At 44.7% G+C, this 25074-nt stretch overlaps 1 protein-coding gene across 6 annotated transcripts in view; it reads right to left on the minus strand.

Annotated features, from left to right (window-relative positions):
* Positions 1–2799: 2799 nt before the first annotated feature.
* LOC142589085 (uncharacterized) overlaps positions 2800–25074 on the minus strand; it is a 111263-nt gene continuing 88988 nt past the window's right edge. For 5 of the 6 annotated variants that reach the window (XM_075700870.1, XM_075700869.1, XM_075700867.1 and 2 more), the window contains 2 exons: positions 16015–16119; positions 10219–10397 (listed from right to left, as the gene is read on the minus strand). In XM_075700870.1, coding sequence (XP_075556985.1) covers positions 10362–10397; positions 16015–16119 — 141 coding nt within the window. In that variant the 3' untranslated portion in view covers positions 10219–10361. Of the gene's footprint in view, positions 2972–10218; positions 10398–16014; positions 16120–25074 lie in introns of those variants that run through there. The other variant, XM_075700868.1, reaches the window with a different exon arrangement.

Consider the following 25074-nt stretch of genomic DNA (forward strand, 5'->3'; position numbering starts at 1 on the left):
GTAAAAAGTGTCTTTGAAGGTGACTGCCTTCCGTCGCATGAGAAATTAGGTCATTTCAGACATGCTGTCCAACCCTTTGTTCCCCAGCCGCTTCAGTGCAGAAACTACGAGAAATTCGGTCACGTGAGCGCCGCCTGTGGAAAGTCTGCGACATGTTCCCGCTGTGCAGCACAACACTCTGCCGGCTCCTAAGCTCTGCCAGAGATTAGGAGCCTGCGTAGGGCATGGCTACGGAGTAATGCTATTGAAGTCACAGGTTCGATCACCTGCCGCAAAAGCCACAATTAGAAGGGCGCGAAATGGAAACACCCTCATTTATGGCCCGTTAAAACGCATAGGGTCAGATCCATTCCGCGGCCCCTCACTCCGGCGTCTGCCACAGCCCTAGAGTTTATTGAGAACATTCAACTTCATGGCTCAGTGAATCGCAGATGGTGAATGAACTACAGATGTTTTAATGGCGAACATATGACTCGTTATATAAGATACAGCGTCGTAGTAGCGATAGCAACAGGAGTTGTCGGTGGTCATGAAATCGAATTACTGTGCGCGTGTCTGCCCGCTTCATGTAAAAGTCAATTATTCGTCGAGCCATCATCGCAGTGGCAATTTAAATTCTTGAACTTTGCCACGAACGCCTATTAGCGCCCCTAAAATCTGATGGATGGGCCTTTGGCTTGGAAAGAAGGCATATGTTCTAGAATCATGAGCAATGCGCTATTGTGTGGGCGTGATCAAGCGACAGCAGTGATGTGACGGAAAAAGCTGCACAGCGAATAACTGAGAAGAAATGAAGCACACGTTAATATAATGAGTGGCTTGATGCCTAATTCAACTTAGCTTGACCTTTCGGGGGGTTTTAAAATATGTCCAAATACAGTACTGCTGTATAAGTCTCATCTTCTGTTGAAGCAAAATATGATTTACTTGCACTCTATTACCCTACATTTAAAGTTGAACCTACTTGGAACCTATTGTCATCATTAAACGCAGCTTGCCCAGCGTACATTAGCCAAGGCACAAAAATATGCGGGAGCTCACTAGAAAGGCACGACGAACGGCATGTTTCTGAATATTGCATGGGGACCGTCGAAGTATTTCCTGTGTTCTTCTTAATTGAATAACGATTGAAAGATTGGCGCACTTCGCGTAAATTAACCATGGGGAAAAAAATGTTAAGAGCTACGCTCGCCTTGGCCCATGATAGCGATAAGCACATCAGGAGGCATCCCAGCCAACATGAATTGCTCATTCATAGGTGGCCCGTATGAGAGCAGTGCAATCGCGGCGGGCTAGCACCCATGTAACATGTATTTTTCACATAACGCAGGCCTTCTTTAGACGCATAAAAATGCGCGAATGAACTAGAAATATTGATGCTGCGAAATTAGATGTTTTAGGAAATGCTATACAACTTTCTCCATAACGCTTTGCCCTACAGTTAATCATTCTTAAGTAGCTGCTTAATATTGATGATATATTCAATTCGGAAGAATAAAAAAGACGTCACTTGCTGCGCTCAATAGCCAGTAACATGCTTTTGATCGCACCCTCATAGAATTCTTCAGTATAATTCTGCAGCTTGGCAAAATGGGACATCATTTAGAGAATAACGAAATTTATGTGCCAAGGATTTGATTTCTACGGTGTTATAACGATGTTAGATAATAAGAACAGGCAAAGCACACACTCAAAGCTGGATGCGCGCCAAAATACCTTACAGATCCAAATTTTTCGTGTAGGCATCTTGAGGAGCCAAATAATATTTTGACCGAAGTAATCAGGGCAGAACTGCTACCTATGGTTACTTTTGCAGCAAGAGAGTTGCACCTGTGGGGCCATGTGATCGTCTGCCGAATTAGCGCGCTCGAATACCGCTCCAGTGCCTCCCGCCCTGTCAACTGACTCAAACTGGTGGCTGCCAGTTCCGAGATTTGAACACACCATCTCGACTATACCCGACCTATTTAACCTTTCCGTGACGCCTATTGAGATAATCGGATAGAGCACCGGTTATCTAGTGTCCCGATAAAATCAGTTTTTCTGTCTCAATCCTAACTAGAATAAAGAAGATCGTAACTCTCAAGCTGCCTATGTGTGTCTATATCTTAACGGTAGTCATGCGGTTTTCTGTTTCGGGTCGCTTAGCCTCTTCGCACGCTACTTTCTCATATACCGCGCTTCATTGTCGCCATTTAGTACAAATGAATTTGTATCTTGTTATAAAGTTCGCGGTATTATTAACTCTAAGCTGCGGGTTGTTACCTAAGGGCTCCTGCTAAGTGCTAATCTTTAGTAGAGTTGTTGTTGTCATTTTGGTGCCTGTAACGGGGTGTTTTCACCAGGTTAATGTACGCTGTTGTTATTCGGGAGGCTATCTACCAACCATGACTCGTCCCTGCCCATTTCACATTACCCTAGGCTTATGTATAAAAATCCTCACGGTTACTCTTGAATGTCGGCAAGCAAGGACCTGGAATGTTTGTTACACATTTCTATTCTAGCAATTCTTGAGTAAATTGCGACGGACAAATATTTTTCTATTGGGTGTCAATACTGTTATTCGCTCGAAATAAATGCATCGGTAAATACCCGCATAGACGCACGAAAATGCACGAGACCATCCACAGGCTAAACATGTCAACGCGAGCAAGCAAGAAACTGGCGTCTGGGCACCCAAACGACAAGTGCGAGTGCAGCAGCCACAAAATTCATCGCTGCTAAAAACAAAAACTATGGGCTTGCTTTTTTGGTGGTGAGTGGAGGTGAATCAGACATTTTAACAATAGTTCAGGAAATAATTATTTCATGCATTGCTGAAGGAAGAACACGATAATATCAGAGGACCAATCTTTGCGGCTTTATGTTCAAAGGTGTCACTTCGCAGGTTCCGTAGACATAAGAAGCCCAGTGCTCATCCGCTGTATGTACATGACTATAGCATCTGCTTGCACATTCCATTGATGCATCTCTGAAATGGTATAGAAAAAGTTGTTTTTAGAAGTGACATCATTACGTCGTCTCGTGTGATGGTTTTGGGCATAGTAACCATAGGTATGAGGTGCGGACCCGGCAGGGCTGTGGCAACTCCGGCCAAGACCACCCTCTATGCCGCGTGTAAAGGTTTCATGTATCACGAAACGTGAGGGGCGGCTGGTAAATGCAAGGTTCTTAGGAGTATTTGCTCGTCTGAGCTGCTCTGTGAAGGAAATTTTAATAATTTCACGCATGGGAGGGTTCTTGACCTATTTAGCGAAAAAACAGAATGATGTTCCTTCGAGTATGGAAGCAACACTTTGGGCACAAAATTTCAAGGTAGAGAAACACAGATAAGACTTTGTTCTGTCCTTGATTGGGTGCAAAGGTGGCGGAGGTTGGGAGGCTCACCCTCAGTGCCCTCTTCCTTAACCGGTTGTCAGTGCTTCATTTATGACGATGTCTCCGGCAACCTGGGCAGCCCAGAGCCGCTCTTCTGCGTCCAAGCTAAGCAGCAATTTCTCCAACTGATCGGCCGTAGTAATGATGCGTGTAGTGCTAGTGCGGTGAGTGTTGGTGGATGAGGCTTTGTGGCATGCCCAGATAATGTGGCTGAGTTCAGTGTGCGCCTCGCACGATTTGTAAAGTGGGCACCATGCATCGGGGTAAATGCGGTGGTATAGCACGAAGTTTGTGAAAATTTGCGTGTGCAATAGTCGCAAAGTGGTGGATTGAGATTTTTTCAGTGTTTTATGTGCGGGGGGAAGGGGGGAGGGTGTAGCGCAGCCGCTCTGTGTGGTAGTGGAGGACAATTTCTCTGAACGTGACATCTGATCCAGCTTGTGGCCGCGATGCAGCACAAAGGGCTCATCGGGATCGGAAGAAGCAGGAGAAGGATGATGTGCCCGGTCTGCGACAGCTCGGATGCAACCATTTTCGGGTAGACCCGAGTGACCAGGGGTTCAATGATTTTGGTGCAGTGTTGTCCAGAGGAGTGAGTGCCGGAGAGTCTCTTTTGTGCTTGGGGTGCTACAAGTCCTCTTGTGCAGTTGCGAATGGCCGTTTTGGAATAGCATACGATGTAGTGTGCATTGCTAGAGGCGTAGTCCAGTGCAAAGGGCCTTAGAGGCAGGTGAAAAGGCACCTTGGTTTACATTGTTGGGATTGCAGTTGTAAGCCGTTGTTCAATGACCGCAAGGTGCCAAGCACAACACTCCGACGACACGTCAGGAATTTGAAGCGAGGAAAATTCATCACCTTGGCGATAACTGCGTCGGTGTGGCTTTATTGGGACTGTTACAAAAACGAATTAGTTCGCTTAGCGAAAGCTGCCTTTTGAGAAAGCGGAGCATTATATGTGTAGGCCATCGACATGTGTGGCTTGGGTATGACACCTACTATTATTTAGAATTTTTATTGCTATTTCGAATGCAAGTATGCAAGTCTGTCTTGTTCATTCATAATCTCCGCTAATTGCAGTGGTTCCGTGTGTGTGTACGTCCATGGCGCATTCGTTCCAATATCGGGCACCTGTGCTAGACGTCCCATGTTATAGTCTTGCCGTCGGACAAATTCATGTTGTTTATTTTGTTTTTTATACTGCTGTTCTTGCATGAAAATGATCGCCCTTCAAAGTCGCAATACTTGTTAAAGTCAGAAAAAAGGGGTTTAGCCAAGCCCATGTACTACCCAACATTTGCATGTTGGCTAAAATGCGTGGCTGGCGGCTTCCTTACACACTAGCGCCACACTTCTATTGATTGTAGGAAACTCTTTGCTACCTGGCTCGTGACTACATCATCTTCTCCATTGTTGGTGCCGCTCTTGTAATTTAGGCAACGCTGCTAGTTGTGTTCTCCACTAGGGGAATGAAAATTTGCACTTTGACGCTCGGAATTACGTACTGTTGCACCCGCCGTGATGGTTCAGCGACTATGGTGTTGCGCTAGCTAAGCACGAGGTCTCGGGATCGAATTCGGTCCGCGGCGGTCACGTTTCGATGGGGTGAAATGCACAAACGTTCGTGTCCCATGCTTGGGGGCACGTTACAGATCCTCTGGTGGTCAAAATTAATCCGGAGTTTCCCCCTACGGTGTGGCTTATGGTCAAATCGTGGTTGTGGCACGTAAAACCCCTGAATTATTATTACAGACAACTGTATTTTTCTTGCGTTACGTTACATCGGTGTGACTAAATACATCCCCATTTCTTCGACATAGGCTATCACTACCTCATTCGGATGCTGTTGACGAATTGGAAGCAGGACAGCTTCTCCATTTCGGAATATAATGGTCAGTATCGAGACCTGATGGGTCTGCAGTATTTCCCTCGTTATTACGCCGCTTTCTACAAGTACATTGGAAATTCTTGCTGAATTTTTCACGCAGGAAATGTTCGGCAGCTTATCGCGATATCTCAATTTCTGAAATGTACCACTCTCACCATTCTTCTACGTTTTCGTTGAGTACACCGAAAAGTCATCATCATCATCATCATCAGCCTGGTTACGCCCACTGCAGGGCAAAGGCCTCTCCCATACTTCTCCAACAACCCCGGTCATGTACTAATTGTGGCCATGCCGTCCCTGCAAACTTCTCAATCTCATCCGCCCACCTAACTTTCTGCCGCCCCCTGCTACGTTTCCCTTCCCTTGGGATCCAGTCCGTAACCCTTAATGACCATCGGTTATCTTCCCTCCTCATTACATGTCCTGCCCATACCCATTTCTTTTTCTTGATTTCAACTAAGATGTCATTAACTCGCGTTTGTTCCCTCACCCAATCTGCTCTTTTCTTATCCCTTAACGTTACACCTATCATTCTTCTTTCCATAGCTCGTTGTGTCGTCCTCAATTTGAGTAGCAACCTTTTCGTAAGCCTCCAGGTTTCTACCCCGTAGGTGAGTACTGGTAAGACACAGCTATTATATACTTTTCTCTTCAGGGATAACGGCAACCTGCTGTTCATGATTTGGGACTGCCTGCCAAACGCACTCCAGCCCATTCTTATTCTTCTGATTATTTCCGTCTCATGATCCGGATCCGCCGTCACCACCTGCCCTAAGTAGATGTATTCCCTTACGACTTCCAGTACCTCGCTGCCTATTGTAAATTGCTGTTCTCTCGCAAGACTGTTAAGCATTACTTTAGTTTTCTGTATATTAATTTTTAGACCCACTCTTCTGCTTTGCCTCTCCAGGTCAGTGAGCATGCATTGCAATTGGTCCCCTGAGTTACTAAGCAAGGCAATATCATCAGCGAATCGCAAGTTACTAAGGTATTCTCCATTAACTTTTATCCCCAATTCTTCCCAATCCAGGTCTCTGAATACCACCTGTAAACACGCTGTGAATAGCATAGGAGATATCGTATCTCCCTGCCTGACGCCTTTCTTTATTGGGATTTTGTTGCTTGCTTTATTGAGGACTACGGTGGCTGTGGAGCCGCTATATATATCTTCCAGTATTTTTACATATGGCTCATCTACACCCTGATTCCGCAATGCCTCCATGACTGCTGAGGTTTTGACTGAATCAAACGCTTTCTCGTAATCAATGAAAGCTATATATAAGGGTTGGTTATATTCTGCACATTTCTCTATCACTTGATTGATAGTGTGAATATGGTCTATTGTTGAGTAGCCTTTACGGAATCCTGCCTGGTCATTTGGTTGACAGAAGTCTAAGGTGTTCCTGATTCTATTTGCAATTACCTTAGTAAATGCTTTGTAGGCAACGGACAGTAAGCTGATCGGTCTATAATTTTTCAAGTCTTTGGCATCCCCTTTCTTATGGATTAGGATTATGTTAGCGTTCTTCCAAGATTCCGGTACGCTCGAGGTCATGAGTCATTGCGTATACAGGGTGGCCAGTTTCTCTAGAACAATCTGCCCACCATCCTTCAACAAATCTGCTGTTACCTGATCCTCCCCAGCTGCCTTCCCCCTTTGCATATCTCCTAAGGCTTTCTTTACTTCTTCCGGCGTTACCTTCGGGATTTCGAATTCCTCTAGACTATTTTCTCTTCCATTATTGTCGTGGGTGCCACTGGTACTGTATAAATCTCTATAGAACTCCTCAGCCACTTGAACTATCTCATCCATATTAGTAATGATATTGCCGGCTTTGTCTCTTAACGCATACATCTGATTCTTGCCAATTCCTAGTTTCTTCTTCACTGTTTTTAGGCTTCCTCCGCTCCTGAGAGCATGTTCAATTCTATCCATATTATACTTCCTTATGTCAGCTGTCTTACGCTTGTTGATTAACTTCGAAAGTTCTGCCAGTTCTATTCTAGCTGTAGGGTTAGATGCTTTCATACATTGGCGTTTTTTGATCAGATCTTTCGTCTCCTGCGATAGTTTGCTGGTATCCTGCCTAGCGGAGTTACCACCGACTTCCATTGCACACTCCTTAATGATGCCCACAAGATTGTCGTTCATTGCTTCAACACTAAGGTCCTCTTCCTGAGTTAAAGCTGAATACCTGTTCTGTAGCTTGGTCTGGAATTCCTCTATTTTCCCTCTTACCGCTAACTCATTGATCGGCTTCTTATGTACCAGTTTCTTCCGTTCCCTCCTCAGGTCTAGGCTAATTCGAGTTCTTACCATCCTGTGGTCACTGCAGCGCACCTTGCCGAGCACGTCCACATCTTGTATGATGCCAGGGTTAGAGCAGAGTATGAAGTCTATTTCATTTCTAGTCTCGCCGTTCGGGCTCCTCCACGTCCACTTTCGGCTATCCCGCTTGCGGAAGAAGGTATTCATTATCCTCATATTATTCTGTTCCGCAAACTCTACTAATAACTCTCCCCTGCTATTCCTAGTGCCTATGCCATATTCCCCCACTACCTTGTCTCCAGCCTGCTTCTTGCCTACCTTGGCATTAAAATCGCCCATTAGTATAGTGTATTTAGTTTTCACTCTACCCACCGCCGATTCGACGTCTTCATAGAAGCTTTCGACTGCCTGGTCATCATGACCGAAAAGTCGGTGGTACACAAAGCTGCGGCATAAAATGTGGGGTTGGTGCGGGAATGTTTGTTGTCATATGGTCATCGACGTTGAATAGCAGACAAAGGAGGAGTATGCGAGTAATTTCTGCAGGGCGTCACTGCTTCTCAGTATTCGCTTCGTTTCTGCGGTGATCTATTCGAGATCGGCGACGTGTGGTTCCTCGGCCCGGTATATTGGCTCGGCAGTGGCGTCCTCTGCATCCTAACTTCGATTGGATGTCACGTTGGTGTGACATTTCACAGGCAGCACGAAAGCAGGGCGACAGATTAGGAGCCGCCGTAGGGCATGGCTGCGGAGTATTGCTACTGAACGTGAGGCCGCAGGTTCGATAGCCGGCCGCAAAAGCCACAATTAGAAGTGAACGAAATGGAAACAAACTCATTTATGGCCCGTTAAAACGAATTTGGTCAGATGTATTCCGCGGCCCTTCACTACGGCGTCTGCCATAGCCCTAGAACTTCTTGAGGACATTCAACTTCATGGCTCAGTGAATCAGAGATGGTGAATAAACTACACATGTTTCAATGGCGAACATATGGCTTGTTATATAAGATACAGCTTCGTAGTGGCGATAGCAACAGGAGTTGTCGGTGGTCATGAAATCGAATTACTATGCGCGCGTCTGGCCGCTTCATGTAAAAGTCAATTATTCGTCGAGTCATCATCGCGGTGGCAATTTAATTGCTTGAACTTTGCCACGAACGCCTATTAGCTCCCCTAAAATCTGATGGATGGGTCCATCGGCTTGGAAAGAAAGCGTATGTTCCAGAGTTATGAGCAATGTGGTATTGTGTGTGCGTGATCGAGCGACAGCAGTGATGTGACGGAAAAGCCACATAGAAAATAACCGAGAAGGAATGAAGCACACGGTAATATAATCAGTGACGTGATGCCTAATCCGACTTACCTTCACCATTCGAAGGGTTTTATAATATTTCCAAATGCAGTTCTGCTGTTTAAGTCTCATCTTCTGTTTAAGCAAAATATGATTTACTTGGACTCTATTACCCTACATTTAAAGTTGAACCTACTTGGCACCCATTGTCATCATTAAACGGGGCTTGCCCAGCGTACTTTAGCCAAGGCACAAAACTATGCGGGGGCTCTCAAGGACGACACGACCAACAGAATGTTAATGGCTATTGCACAGGGAAAGTCGAAGTATTTCTTGTGTTCTCAATTGAATAACGAATTAAAGAATTGCGCACTTCGCGTTGATTAACCATAGGAATAAATTGCAAAATGTACGCTCGCCGTGGCTCATGATAGCGATAATCACATCAGGAGGCATTCCAGCAAAAATGCATTGTTCATTCGTAGGGGGCACGTATGAGAACAGTGCAAGCGCGGCGGGCTAGCACCCATGTAACATGTATTTTTCACATTACGCAGGCTTTCTTTAGACGCATAAAATGCCCCTATTAACTACAAACATAGAAGCTGCGAAATTAGATGTTTTAGGAAATCTTATACAACTTTCTCCATAACGTTTTGCCCTACAGTTAATAATTCTTAAGTAGCTGCATAATATGGATGATATATTCAATTAGGAAGAATAATAAAAACGTGTGACATGCTCCGCTCAGTAGGGAGTGACATGTTTTTGGTCGTGCCCTCCTAGAGTTCTTCAGTATAATTCTGAAGCTTGGCAAAATGGGACATCACTTAGAGAACAATGAAATTTATATTCCAAGGATTTCACTTGTACCGTGTTATAACGATTTTAGAAAATCAGAACAGTCAAAGCGTACACTCAAAGCTCGATAGGCGCCGAAATACCTTACACATCCAAATTTTTTGTGTAGGTATCTTGAGGAGCGAAATAATATTTTGATCGAAGTAATCAGGGCAGCACTGCTACCTACGGTTCCTTTTGCACTCAAGAGAGCTGGCCTTATGAGGCCATGTGATCGTCTGCCTAATTAGCCCACTCGAACACCGCTCCAGTACCTGCCGCCTTCTGTCAGCTGACTCAAACTGGTGGCTGCCAATTTCCCTATTTCATTACACCACCTCGACTATTCCCGACCAAGTAACCCTTTCCTTTACGCCTATTGTGATGCTCGGATAGGGCACCGTTTATCTAGTGTGCCGATAAACTCAGTTTCTATGTCTCAATCCTAACTAGAATAAAGAACATCGTAACTGTCCAGCTTCCTATGTTTACCTATATCGTAACGCTAGTCATGCGATTCTCTATTTCGGGTCGCTTAGACTCTTCGCACGCTTTTTCTCACATACCACGCTTTATTGTCGTCATTTAGTACAAAAGAGTATTAGAGGAGCAATTTTTGCGGGTTTCTATTCAAAGGTGTCACTTCGTTGATTCCGTAGACATAAGAAGCCCAGTGCTCATCCGCTGTATATAGATGACTATAGCATCTGCTTGCACATTCCGTTGATGCATCTCTGAAATTGTATAGAAAAAAGTTGCTTTTAGGAGGGACATCTTTACGTCGTCTCGTGTACAGGTTTTGGGGATAGTGACCATAGGTATGATGTGCCGCCCTGGCAGGGCTGCAGTTTCAGGTGTTACCAAATGTGAGGCGCTGCTAGTCAATGCAAGGCTCTGTGGCATATTTGCTCGTCTGAGCTGCACTGTGGAGGAAATTTTGAGAATTTCACGCTTGGGAGGGTTCTTAACTCGCCCTATGTAGCGAGAAAGTAGAATGATGTAGCGAATGCTTGCACTGCGCGCGCCTTCAGGTATGGATGCACCGCTCTTGGCACACAATGTCAAGGTGGAGAAGAAGATGGAACTTTGTTGAGCCCTTGATGAGGTACAGGGCTGGCGGGGTTTGGTAGACTAACCGTCAGCCCCCTCTTCCTCAACCGGCGGTCAGTGCTTCTTTTGTGACGGTGCAGTGGTATAGCACCGGGTTTGTGAAAATTGGCGTCTGCATTAGTCGCACCGTGATGGATTGAGATTTATTCAGTGTTTTGTGTGTGTGTCGGGGGGGGGGGGGTGGTAACGCAACCGCTCTTTGCGGTAGTGAAGGAAAGTTTCTCTGAACGTGACATCTGATCCCGCCTGTGGCTGCGATGCAGAACAAGCAGCTTATCCGGATTACAAACTAAGAATGATGTGCCCGGTCTGCGAGAGATCGGGTGGAATCGTTTCTAAGCAGACCCGAGTGACCAGGGCTCCAATGATCTGGGCGCAGTGTTGCCCAGAGAGGTGAGTGCCGCAGAGTGTCTTCTGTGGTTGGGGTGCTATAAGTCCTCTTCTGCAGTTTTGAATGGCCGTTTTGGAATAGCACATGACGCAGTGAGCATTGGTGGAGGCATAGGCCAAAGCGGTGGCCGTTTATTCTTGTACTTGATGTTCAACACTGAGTATTGATGCGGTCGCGGCGTGGAGCCCATGACTACGGAGACCCCCATGGCGTTCTGGTGGACACACTCTGTTGTGTCCACGTAGCCTACGTCTGCGTCTTGGTCGTAACGGCTTTGCGGTCACTTAGCTCTGTCTGCATGTAGTTCCTGCTTGTGTTCAGGCTGCATCTTGCGAAGTTCGGGCGGGATAACTAGCTGAACGCGAATTTTTGGATGGACAGGTACTTTTTGCCTGAATTGGGTGGTGTAGGTTGTGCCTAAGTGCGTAGCGTATGCCTGCCCTTGGTATAGTTGGCGAGTCATACGTATTGGGTAATACGCTGAGCTTAAATAAGCTAGTGTGTGGTGTTGTGAATGTTGAGGGCGTCCAGTTGTTCGTTAGAGATGGAAATGGGAAGATGCACGGCTTTTTACTGGTAGTCTTGTTCATGCTAATGAGCTCGAGCTTGTTAGTCGCACTGAGACGAAGCTACGGGGCGACATAGGTGATCCTGCTCAGGGCGTAGGCAGTTACCAGGCGTATCAGATTCTTTACTTTCATGCCGGGATGTCAATTTGCGATGCACACTATGAGGCGATTGGTTTGGTGTACGTTAGTATCTAATTATTTGAGTATCTCCGTGGTTCTGCCGTTTTGTTGCATGCGTAAGCCAAGGACACGGATGCTAGCCACTGTAGGTATGCGTTGCTGATTCACGTGGACTTATATCTCGGGGTAGGGGGGGGGGAGGTCTGGGCGTCGACCTCTTTGCGTAGGCTTATATAGAAGGAGCTCCGATTTCTGTAGGGCCCACTCCACGCCTCGAGGTTTCACGTATGCAACTAGCTCGTTGATGGCTTGCTGCAACGTGCCTTGGATGTCCCCGCCGCAGTCCCCGGTGACCCACAGATTGATGTCGCCTGGCTTAGGGCGGGGGATGCTAACTAATGCAGGCTATAGTCCGAGCAGGGCCCCGTTAAAGAGAAAAGGCTACACAACCGACCCTTGCGGCGTGACTTTGCTGTAAAAGTGAAAAATTGGCGACTGGTGATGGTGGCCGACTGGTGATGATTGACGATGGTGATGGTGGCCGTGCGACCTCTAAGGAAATTGTCGACGTAGTTATATGTTCAGTGCCCGACATGGAATTGTGCCAGTTTGGTCAATATTGTCTCATGCACGACGTTATGAAACTCTTTGGTTAGGTCTAGCCCTAACATGGATCTGGTGTGCAGCCCGTAGCTTCTAGCGGCTTAGATAATTTGGTGCTTGAGTTGAATCATGATGTCTTGAGTAGGAAGCTTAGCCCTGAAGCCAAACAATGTATCGTGGAAGAGATCGTTGTCGTTCATATGTTTGTGTAACCGTGTGAGAATGACGTGTTCGAGGACCTTTCCGACACATGAAGTAAAAGATAATGGGCGGAGGTTTCCTAGCAGGTGGCGCTTCCCTGGTTTGGAATCATAATTAATTTGGCATCTTTCCATTGTGAGGGGAGCTCTCCAGCTTCCCGGTACATATTAACATAAGCCCTGAGGGTTAGCATGGAGTCCCATCTAGGTTTTGAAGCATTTTATTAGTAAAGCCGTCATGTCTCGGGTCTCAGTTAGGGTGGAGTACGAGGATGGCATCACGTACTTCTGCTGCTTGTATGGGGAGGGGTTCCGGTGGTCATCAGCCATCATGTCACCTGCTGCAATGTGTGTCTGTGTGCCTATTGCGCATCAATTACAAACCGTACGTTACTTGTGAACAATACTGACGATAACCAAGCAAATCAGTAAAATAATAAGTAAGTTGCCAGCGTGAGCACGATCACTCAGTCAACCTATTCTGTAACGTGTTGATGCTGGCTGTGGTTTGACTGCTGGTCACGAATGTGCATATGCGGGGAAATGCACATTTCTTGACAGTTGCTAAATGGAAATCGCGCGACGGAGCATATGTAGCTTTGAGTTCACGCGCAGGACTATTGCTTAGGTTGCTTTGTTTGTTTGTCATTGATTGTCTTACAACGAAATATAGGGTGAAAACGTAGGCTTAACACAATTCTCCTATAAATATTCATAACTTCATGCTATACCTAGCTGTCTGTCTCACGCCAGTCGATTTTTTACCGCTTGTTCAGTTGTCGGAAATAAGAAACACCATAACCTTCTGTTTTAAAGACTCGACTACATTTTGCTCAAGCTCTTTGCATGGCTGAGCGAAGAACGGGACGCACTCTCGCCAACCTAGGAAACAGGCTACTTACAGCTAACACAGAAGCATATTACCGGTTAGCTAGGCTTCAAATAGACTGAGCAATCAAGCGTGCAAACACAAAGTAAGCAAGGCCGGCTGTGCAGCCCAGCGACAGCTTACCTCAACGCTGAGAGCTGCGAGTTTGACTACCTAGCAATTACCCTTGGCTCCAGGTTGTTCTACAATATGCTCGAGACTCTGGCGCAATAGGTATTTGTGGTGGGCTTCTACTCTCTTTGCAGTAAAAGGCCGCAAAATTCAATAATGGCATAGCGTACTCATTAGCCAAGTCAGCATATCACGAGTTTCTCAAAAGCAATACCCGTAGAAGTTTGTAAGAAGACAGAATACCAGTCACGTCATGCAATCAGCTGTGGCCAAGGACGGCTCGCTATCAATTTCGAGCACTGTCTCTGCCACTTTCAGTGTAGCTGGTGTATAGTGATTGGCAGAAGCCTTACTCATTTGAAAAGAAGAATTGTAGAAGATCAGGAGGTACTTTCTCTTGGTGAGAGCATAGCCAGTTTACTGTAACTTAATTTATGAACAAAGCTGATTTACATAGGGGCCCTTGTCAATCAGCGCCAACGTATGGCTACGCCAGCATGCATGTGTGACGCTGCTGCGAGCTGTTGAAATCACGTTTCGTTCTTCAGGTGTACTCCTTTTGTATTTTGTTTTGTGCTAGATTGTTGTTTTTACATAATATATGAATGAAGGAACTTTCTCTTTTTATGGTATATTAAGTCTTGCCTTAACAAAGTGATGCAAAGTGTTAAGTATCGGCCCGCTTTTAAGGGCCACTTCCCAGAACGGTATTGTCACATGTAATAACTACGGCTTAAGTTTGTTTTATGCATTGCTTCTAGAACTTGGAAGAAAACCCACCTTTTTGTCGTTTGATCCCATGTTCATCAACAGGGCTGAACGTATCATTCAGGAAAGTGGACATTACTTGCACGAGAAATAGTAACGCATATTTCTCTAATTAGCAAAAAAAACTACTAATCATCTTTTGAATTATTCAGTTGCTTACGGCACATATTCTAATTTAAAAATGGCACCCGGTGAGTTCGCAAGCTGTATACACTTGGAATGAATTCCGAGACTGACGCCAGTTTGAAGATATGCGCCATGAAACTGGCACGAAAAATACACGGAAGTTGCACTTATTATTTTTAACAAAGCGATCTCTTAGGCACTGAAGCAGAGAAGTAGCTGGAATGGCGACGTATCTGGTTCTACATTTTAATAAATAATATTGGCACGTGGTAGTGACGGTAAAAACACAATAGCAATGCTGTGATTGACAACACTAACTTTTATTGGGCAAACCTGTGCCCACAAAAACAGGCTACACTTATAGCACAACGATAGCGGCGAACACGGTCGGCGATCGTCGAAAATCTGATCAACGGGTCAGGCACGTCGGATTTTATATATCCGTCGTAGAATGTTGCAGAGTAATCGCTGGGACCCGCGTGCCTTCCACAAAGTTCTACATTATTCCGCTCGCGCATACATGCGATCAGATTACACAAGGTTCGGTCACAGACAGCGGATGGGAGCATCGATAACATTCCAGAAACTTCCGTTACCTGCAGGCGCGTCCTGCGCGGTGCGATAACACTTGTTAGGCGGTGAAACGTATGGCCCGATAAAGACAAACAAGTATATGTGTCAATATCTCAAAACTGATGTCATCCTCGAAATTCATTTCAAGTATATACGTCTTGAAAGTTTACCGGCAACAATTTGTAAATTTCAGTATGTGCCATAAAGCAATAACTATTATGTTAAGGTAATTAGTGAATATCTGTTTATTGGTTTGATATATGCTTCAATATTTCGTCTGCACGCGTATTCGAATACTGAAGCTTATGGACAAGAATGATGATTTCTGCCCCAGATGATTTTAGAAAAATTCTGTAAATCTTAAGATTACCACAGTGTAGAATCTAATACACTTTCCTTAGGACTACAAGCGGGCGTATCATGAAAAAGTTGCAAAGAATGTGGTGCACATCATCAGCTCACTGATGCGGGATGCGTAAGGAGTCTTTAAAAGATGAAAATATTACCTGACATCATGGGATATCTGAGAACAAATAGAGTAAGCATCAATAGAAAACAGCTGCAAAACTTCCTGAGAGACAAGGACTTCCTGAGAGACCATCAATAGTCAACAACAATTATGTAGCCGACGCGCCGGGGTCGCTTAGTGGCTATGCCGTTGAGTCACTCAGCACAAGGTTGTAGAATATGATTCCCGCCAAGGGGCGCAAAATGCAAGAGTATCTGTGTACCGTGCATTGACTGCGCGTTCATGAACATCAGCTGGTTAAAATTATTTCGAGATCCCACACAAAGGCCTGCCTCAAAATCAGATCGTCTCTTTGGCACGTTGAACACCAAGATGTTTATTTTATTTTGCAGCCACTGGAGCGTTATTAAGCGCTAACTCACCTTGTCTAGTATTCCAACATTATCTTCGCCGCATTCCAGTCCATCAGGCGCAACTAGTTTCTCTGATTTGTGGTGCTTGCAGCAGAAAACATAGCAGTGGTGTCCCTGCAGCAAAAAGCAAGGAAAGGTAAAACAAGGCGAAAAACTAATGACTGACGCGCTAGTAAAATGAACGTGGAAGTGCACCAATTAAACCGACTGCATGCGCTCTCTGTAAGCATATCACGACCGGGCGTGGCTTAGCGATAAAGTGATGACATCAAGCTTCCACGCAGTTTTGCCATGTTGCTCCTTCTTTTACAAACAACCTACTCTTAAAAGAATTGCGTGTTCCTTGCCGCTATGCCGAGTTAATTAACTTTTTATCTACTTTGGTTCCCACGCGTATCGTTTAGGCTGTCACGGTCACTTTACTACAACAGCGATATAATAAACTTCCTGCTAATTTATTACCCTCACTGCAAAGTTAAGCAGTGCTAGTCAATGAGAATATGTCTTTACCTAAGCGACATATTGTAAGTGTGAGCCAAAATATATCACAAAGCATTTTGCACAATACGGCTGCTTCCCATACTGTCCGATTCTTAAATTCAAGTTTCTGGCTGAATATGTTGCTAGCTAGTATTGACCTAGCCGAGTGACACAGAACTGTTTGTCTCTTCTGCACTCACAATGTTCGAATGTGCAATGCACTTTACTCACGGATTAGCTAATTTTTCCTCAGATACGTTTAACACTCGATGATCTATGACGTCCGAAACATGGCAACTTGTTACTATACGTCAGCTCTTACATATCGGCTACTAATCCGTAAGGAACTCGCACGATACATCTGTTACAGCTAAAGTTAACTACATTTCCGGCTTAAATAAAGAACAACATTTTTAAGGAGGACATGAATCATCCGTTCAACTCTGCGTAAATATAAGGTAGAGGCACCAATTTGACGCGTCATTAGTCTTAAAGAAGTTTCAATATCAATGAACCTTTGTCGTATTTGAGAGAACTTGTGCTCCCAAAGTTCTAATGTAATTAGCATACTAAGCCTGCTTCCCCAGCTTTACTTCTCCTATTAAGTAAAGGTGCAGAAAAAACGCTCGTTAAATCTATCTCAGAAACCACATCCACCGACTCTACAGTCGCCTCAGGAACACTCAGAGACGAAATCTGCGGCAGTGTTAACAGACACAACCATTACAGAAAATACAAAATCCACTACCGAAGCGTTCGCACAGAGAGCCACACGCCCGCCTGCATGCACACAGAGACTCACCCACAAACAGAGCTGGAATTAAACGCGGCATGCGGAAAGAAACCTGCCAAATAGAAACATACCCCACCTAGATCTACCCACCAAAACCCAGACAAATGACAGCCATTTCAGTCATAAAGCACCGAACATGTACAGGCTAGAAAACCTACCAAAAAAATGTACAAGCTACATCTTTCATTTGAAGACGTACACAGACTGCACATAGAATATATTCCCTAACAAACTAAAACTGAAGGCTATACTAGCTCTAGGAACACTCCTACCACTCCATCGTGTAAACTGCGTGAAAACATTAAAGAATGCCGCACTCTCACTTATCAATTTACTCAAGGAAGACTGCGGTGAATAACCGGAAGGCTTTAGCAACAGAGTTCAGAAGAAAACACTAACACCGGATCGGATGAACGATTTAGAACATTACCACGAAATACGGTGTAAAACATTGATTCAATACCAGAGGGAAAAAGTGAACCTTAATAAAAATAACTACCTTCCATGCTAACAGTTATCTCACGCCAACGAGAACGTTCGCGAATGTAGGAATACCAGGCGGTGGTGAAGGCTCAGAAAACTTAAACCACTAAAGTCTTGTGGACATTTCAAGAACTTTAAGTGGGGACGAAATAGGTGTATTTAGCAAGAGCCTCAACGCTTGTCCCACGAACAGCACAATGATTTAACTCGAGCTTCACAAGAGCCTTTCTGAATTTTCCCGACGGATGCGTATCACATTTTTTTTCGTGGACAATGCACCATGTTCTGCTTCATTGAAGGAAGCAAGAAGAAGTTGCGCAGAACGATGGCAGACGTCCACGCCCCTTACCCACCTGAACTCGCTCCGTGCGACATATTTTGTTGTGTTTCGCTCGAATGAAGAACAAGAAAGAAGTGCGATTTCCAGTTATAAAATGGGGGGGGGGGTGCAAGAGAAAAGCTATTAGACCATCAAAACAGACAAGTTTAAAAAATGCTTCGAAGAATTCAATCGCAGATTGGCCAATGTACTAAGTGTAATGGAGATTACTTTGAAGGTGACAACGTTGTTTTGTAATAAGTAAATAAATAAATACATAACTTTTTATATATATTTCCACTTATCTCTGGGTACCCTTTTGTATAGACTGATATTATTACAGGGCGTCCGATAGCATCAAACAAGATCCCGAATGAGAGCCTCTTCACATTTCTTAAGCACTTTCTTGGGGACTTTCTCACAACACTTCCGTAATTTGTACAGTATATCCCCATCCACTTGGAATTACGAAAGACATTATTCCTCAAGGCAGACTCTCGCCAAACATAATTCTCGCAACACGATCCATCATGGCCCTGTACACCACCACTCCAATCCCTGATGGTTTATCTTCGATAAAAGAAACTGTCCCAATACAATGCACAATACTCTCTTGAAGTCTACTTATCCCTTCCTGAACAAATTCTAACATATAGCTACTTGGAATTTGATGAAAATTAATACCGGCATATACATAGTGCAAGCATGGGTGCAACTTTTTCATCAAGCTACCCGAACATATTTGATGACTACTGAATAAAACTTCATACCTCGCTCACAGACACAGCCTCACACGTACGACACATACACGACATGATTATATTATTGGGATATGGTCAGGGCAGCCTTGATAGATTCGTAACATTCCTCAATTATTTTCAGCCAACAATAAAAATTCCCATCGGAATCTTCATCTGAGCGCCTAAGCTTTGTGCACACAAAAATGTATATTGACAATGGGACACAAAAGAGACCGCTGTATTGAAAACATTTTGATGAACAATACCTAGAGTATACAAGTCGCTACCCCCGTCATCGCAAGCAAGGCATTTTTAAAGGGCAAGCCACACGACCACGACGCATTCGCGTTGAAAACCGCGACTATATAACGATACTTGTAATTGTTTATCTTTTTATGGTGACCGTTTTCCCTGGATAACAAATGTTAAAAGTTATCGCTCAGCGCAGGACACGCCTGCATGTAATGGAAGTTTATCGAACGTTATCGATGGTTCTATCTGTTCTGTGTTGTAAGCGAACCTTAGGTAATCTGGCTGCATGAGTGACGCGACTTGTGTAGTACTTTCTGGAAGACAAGTGGGCTCCAGCGATTACTCTGGAACCTTCGATAACTCTTGCATAAAAACCGACGCGCTTGACCTTCAGATGAGATTCCGACGATCGCCGATCGTGTAACTTGCTTTGGTGAGTACAAGTTCGCCCAACAAAAGGGTATTTTCGCCATGCAGACTTTTGTTGTTGTAATATTCATTGTCACTAGTTCGTGACGATAGACTCGATCACCTTAATTAAAATCTGTCAAGGAATGGCCTGAACACTGCCATTGAAAAATCCTGCACTGATGCAGCCTAATTTGATCGAGCCGAGGTCCTCAAACCGTGCCCTAACATTACATATCAATACACTATTAATCAATCCGCGGTCTCTGAAACAGACTCCTTTAAATATTTGGGTGTAACGATCAACAGTCGTCTAACCTGGTCGCAACACATTGATAATGTTTGTGCGTCTGCTCGACGTAAACTCGGCCTACTGAGACACAAGCTGAAACATTCTCCTCTATCCGTGTAACAATTGCCATTCAACACATTCGTAAGGTCGCGATTAGAATATGCTTGCGTCGTCTGGGACCCATTCACGAAAAAAGATATTAAAAAACTGGAAAACAAACAGGCTTGCCGTCCGCTACATATATAATTGTTATGGACGTTATGACTCCCCCTCTCAATTGATTAATGAAAATAATATTGCCTCCTAGAATCCCGAAGGAAGGTAGCACGCCTAACATTGCTTTTCCGCGTTTGGAAAAGGGAACTACAACTTGGTCATTCACCCTGTCTCCAGCCGCTACCAGTTAGAGCTACCAGAAATTATCACCCCTACAAAATAACCCCTATTTTCGCGCGTACAAATTGCTTTAAGTATTCCTTCTTTCCTACAACAGTAAATGATTGGAACTCTCTGCCGACCGATGTATTCCTGTCCAATAACATATTACATGCCATTGAAAAACTGCACTTCAAATGAACGTGTTACCACATGAGTACTTTCATGCGTGTTAGCATGAAAAAAAATACAACCTGTGTAAACTAGTACTGTAGATATTTCTCTCCTTTCAATTCAATCCCTTGCATTGTATGCTTGTAGAATGTGTTTTTATGTATTTATATCATCCTTCAATGTACCTCATATTTCATATGCACTTCTTTTCTTTGAACGTATTTAATTACATTACTGTATGAACCTATTTTCTACTGCATGGGTCACAAGTTGGCCTGCAGTACTCTGTAAATAAATAAAAATAAATAAATCACAAGAACAACGACGTCTCTTCTTACTACTAAATTCTCAAACGGACTTTTAAACGGGAACATCCTTAGTAGATACTACCCAATTCTAACTAGCAACCAGAAACTTAAGATCTTTTCCGACCCGTCCACAGTAGCCTGCCGACACACCACACATTTCAAGGACATTCTCGTGCACCCACGTCAGAGGACAAAGACGAAGCTAACATCAAGACCCTGTGGCTGGATGCAAAGTTATTCAATTTACTACTAGAGCAAAAAGAACAGCGTCAGATTACGCTAACACGGTAACTTCGAGTTTCACCTGCAAGTCAAGTAACGTAGTCTGTTCTCTTAAATGTGCCGCTTGTAACAAACAATACAGAAGCGTCACTGGAGAATAAAGTCGTGCGAGACTCAACGGCCATCGTGCAGACACAAAACACAATTTACCTAAAGAAATAGCCAAAGATTCCAATGAACATGGCCACATAGTTTCAATGCCTTCACCCGACGGGGATCAATTTCGCACGTGGCCAGTTAGAATCATTCAAAGCTCTAACTTGAATGTGAAACTCTCCAATCATCAAGAGACGCACAAAACACGTTAAACCCAACCTATGCAAGTTACTTAATTCACAAACTGTAACCACCATTGGGGCTGTCTTTGGTTGCGAACCACTAAGTTACATTTGTCGTGTCACTCCGATTATACGTATGAGTGCGTGGCAATGCCAATCCGTTGAAGCGGCCTTCACTCATTTGAGAACGCATAGAAGTTTTCAAATGGTGTAGAGCAGAGAAAGATATTTCGGCCAATATCTGCTGGAATGCGTGGATTAAGGGAGGTACCTTCCTGTCACACCCGCCCACCGCCCCAACAGCGGTAGTGAGACCTTCTGCTCTGTCTTCGGCCTCGCGCTTGCATATGTGCAGGCATAAACCTAGCTGAGGTAGAGTTTGCAGTCGCTGAGGCATTCGTCCCAACAAATGCGGAGTATTGCTGAGCAATAATTGTGAGAGATTTCTTGTCGTCCTCTTTTGTAGTGAACATCTGAGATGGAACACAAAGGATCAGTTGGTAGGCCCTTTCCGCCTCAAGTGTGAATCTTGAGATTAAATCGGTCAGCATGTTTTTCAGTAATGGGAACACGCTGCAGTTCCGTAGTAGCTTTCTATATCAAGCGTAGGAGCGTTGCACCTGTACGTGTGTCTTTTAGTTACACGCGGGGACTGAATCTCTGTTTCTGGAACATCCGGCGTCATTGTAGAGCTGCAAAAATGTTTCGACAGAGTGCACTCCTCCGTTAACCAGAACAGCCATTGTGTCTACCAACGCGTTCTTAGCACTTCGAACGTGAACGCATACTGTTTCGAAGAGACCATAAGCGGAAGTGTATGCGTTAGCATATCTGCCAAGCAAATAATTGGAACCATGAATTCGCCGTCGCTGACAACAGCACGGAGTCTCTTAGCTATCGCAGATCTGCGCAATTCTGTCCAACTGGAAACGTTATCCAGAGCTTTCGCTACGCTCCCAAGCGCATCCCTAAACTGGATAAGACTGTCGCGTTGTTCAACAGATCTTGTTTCACAGAGATCTTTAAGTTGGCCACAAAGGATTGTCTTTACTACAAGACCGTTTAAGGGACGCTGTCAAGAAAGAAATTACGTCTTTCATAGCCCCAACAGCGTTCCTAATGGACTGAAGCCTTGATGAATTTGACAACAACAAGATAAGGGCACAGTTGAAGCAAGGCTAGTGCACGCTATTGGATGCATTTCAGATACAGCGCCACAAACCTAAGAGACCACGACGCTGGAGCCACCGATACCTATACCAACGTACGTTTCATGATGACGTCCTGACGCCTTCAGAAGCTTAATAATTTGTTCTCCAAGCGCCCTTCCTGTGACAACGGGCTACCTTATACCGGCGCCAAGACCTGAACCGCCAACGTCACCACGAATGTCTACGAAGTGCAAAAGGTCTTCTCCACCCATGTTGTTGTCGACATATTGCAGAACAAGACACAAAAGTCAAATATGCGCTACGACAGTAGTTCTATCGAATAGTACACTTTACTTACCGGATTCTTGTACCTGTTGAATGGCCGTAGCAAGGACTTCTTCACCAGAGCACTTGATTAGCCCATTCTTAGTCGCCTGGCTGATATATGCGGCTTGAGATGACACGTAGGCAAGATGCTTCTGAAGTTCCTTGTCACCACAGGAGACCCGAGAGCGCAAATGTTTAAGAAAATTGCCCTAGCTGACGACTGTCGAATCCCCTTATGGGCTGTCAAGAAGCATGCCATCGTCTCTATGCCCACGAATCGCTATGGTTCAACGCCCATGTATATGATGAATTCTATGATAGGTAGCAGGCGGTTTCTCTTCTCAGTTACTTGGAGAAGACGCTGCTTCGAAACTTGGTCGGCAACATTTCGTTCTAGAACATCATCACAAACAAGAAAGTTGTTTCCGAACTCCACTGCTTTCGTGTAGTACCTGCTGGTTTCATGCACAGGAAGATCACCATCCTTGCCTAGTAGCCTCTCAAACATTTTGAGCAGCCTCGTAACAAGTTTTCAAACTTGAACAACTTGGTAGCCCCCTACGCTGCCCATTGTGAACAATGTGCAGTATTTGCAACGGAGATTTTTTGACTGGCCGACAGAACAATCAAGTTAAATTTAAGCAGATGTGAGTGGCTAAAACATATCTTCTTTTCTTTGCGGCCTTTCTGTGGACGGAGTGTGGGAAGCTATAATCTTCTGGCGGCTACCGATGGGACTTCAACAAACGCCTTTTAGAGAAGTTGTCATGTTGCTTTTCTGCAAAGTTTTCGGTGTCCAATGAACCCGCCACTAAGGAAGTGCCTCGGCTTTCACTATCAACAGCGCGGTGCCCGATCTTTCGCTTTCGTATTCGGCATTCCGCATGCAGTCGAAATTCGCATCATTCACATCTAGGTGTATCAAAGGACAGGCGGGCCATGATGTCTCCGAAAGACTAGTTTGAAGAGAAACTTGGACAGCCTTGTTGGTCACTGGACTGAAGAAATTATCGATCATTCTAGAATTCGTCCGCTTCATGCTTCACAGTAAGCTAGACAGAAAAGGGAGGTACAAATCGCATTTTACCCTTTCACTGCCCAAAAATATGGGCAAGAAAAACAGAAACACTTGCAATATCAGATTTGAAATAGCTTCAGACGTGGCGGGAAAAAATTGTGATTTTTTTTTTCATTTTCAAATGTACCAATGTGTGTCAACAAAGGCGGACATTAAGTATGAGTATGGCCAAAATAAGTGACAATTTTACCTTTGCACGCACGAAATGGAAACAAACATTGCATTACACGCATAAAAGTTCGGACTTCGCAGTGCATGTTCCTGCATTGCCTTGCATTTTAAATGTCTGATAATTCTGGGAATTGGTCAAAACAATTTTCTCGGGTCACCGTCAGGGTGCCAGCTTGCCTGGTACCTGGTAACTGGTACCTGGTACAATTTTGATTTGGGTTCAATCTGTTTATTGGTTCGGTTACACCCTGGTTGCTGGAAAGGAGCGACTTGACATTTTTTGTGGTAGGCGTGAAGCTGTTGTGACGCGCCGTTATTCGACCCAGGAATTGCAGACAGCAATGGCGAGAAAATGTGTCAGGGTCCTGATGGCTCATTTAGCAGATTTGACCTTCACCCTCCATCAAAACGTTAAGTGGTACACAAAGGAAAGTCTCATAAATTTTACCTGCTGTACTTTATATACAAAAAATAATATTTGCAAAAATTTTAGACAACTTACGCCTTGGTTGCCCCGCGCTGTGCGAGTTGGTCTCCGCCAATTTCTATGACTAAAGCACACTGTTGCGACCGGGAGTCCGAACATGTGTGGTATCCAAACAACGTGGAATAATGAGGGGACATGGGGCTGGGCGTGACATTCAGTACGATTAAACACACACGGTTCTATTAAGTTGTGTACAAGAATTTCACAAGTAGTACAGAAGATAAGAAGTTCGTGAACAAGTTCCAGCTGCTGAAACGTCACTAATCCGGCATCGTTCCCTAATCTCACGTCGGGAGATGGGTGACATTATGACCCACTAACCTGAAGGTTGATAGCCCTTACCATCTAAAGGGAGCTGTGCAGGAACAATGGAGCGTGAACAAAAGGAGTCCGGTGCAGATGCACCAGTTTCAGTGGATGATAGAGGACGTGAAGGAATATCCCTCACTGACGTGGCAGTTTGGTCCGATGACAAGTGATGTGCAGTAATGTTCCCTGCTGGCAGAGCCACACCTTGATGAACCAAACTGCTGACCGTGAGTCGTCAAGGTCGGGAATTGCTCGGGCAAGGTCGTCGGCTCGTTTCACATTACCTCGCTCTCCGTGAGCAATTGTATTCGCGGGGTGAACAGCCGATCACAACAACACTCTGTGCGACGAAAGGCACATAT

This window comes from Dermacentor variabilis, chromosome 7 (genome assembly GCF_050947875.1).
Source record: "Dermacentor variabilis isolate Ectoservices chromosome 7, ASM5094787v1, whole genome shotgun sequence".
NCBI lineage: Eukaryota > Metazoa > Arthropoda > Arachnida > Ixodida > Ixodidae > Dermacentor > Dermacentor variabilis.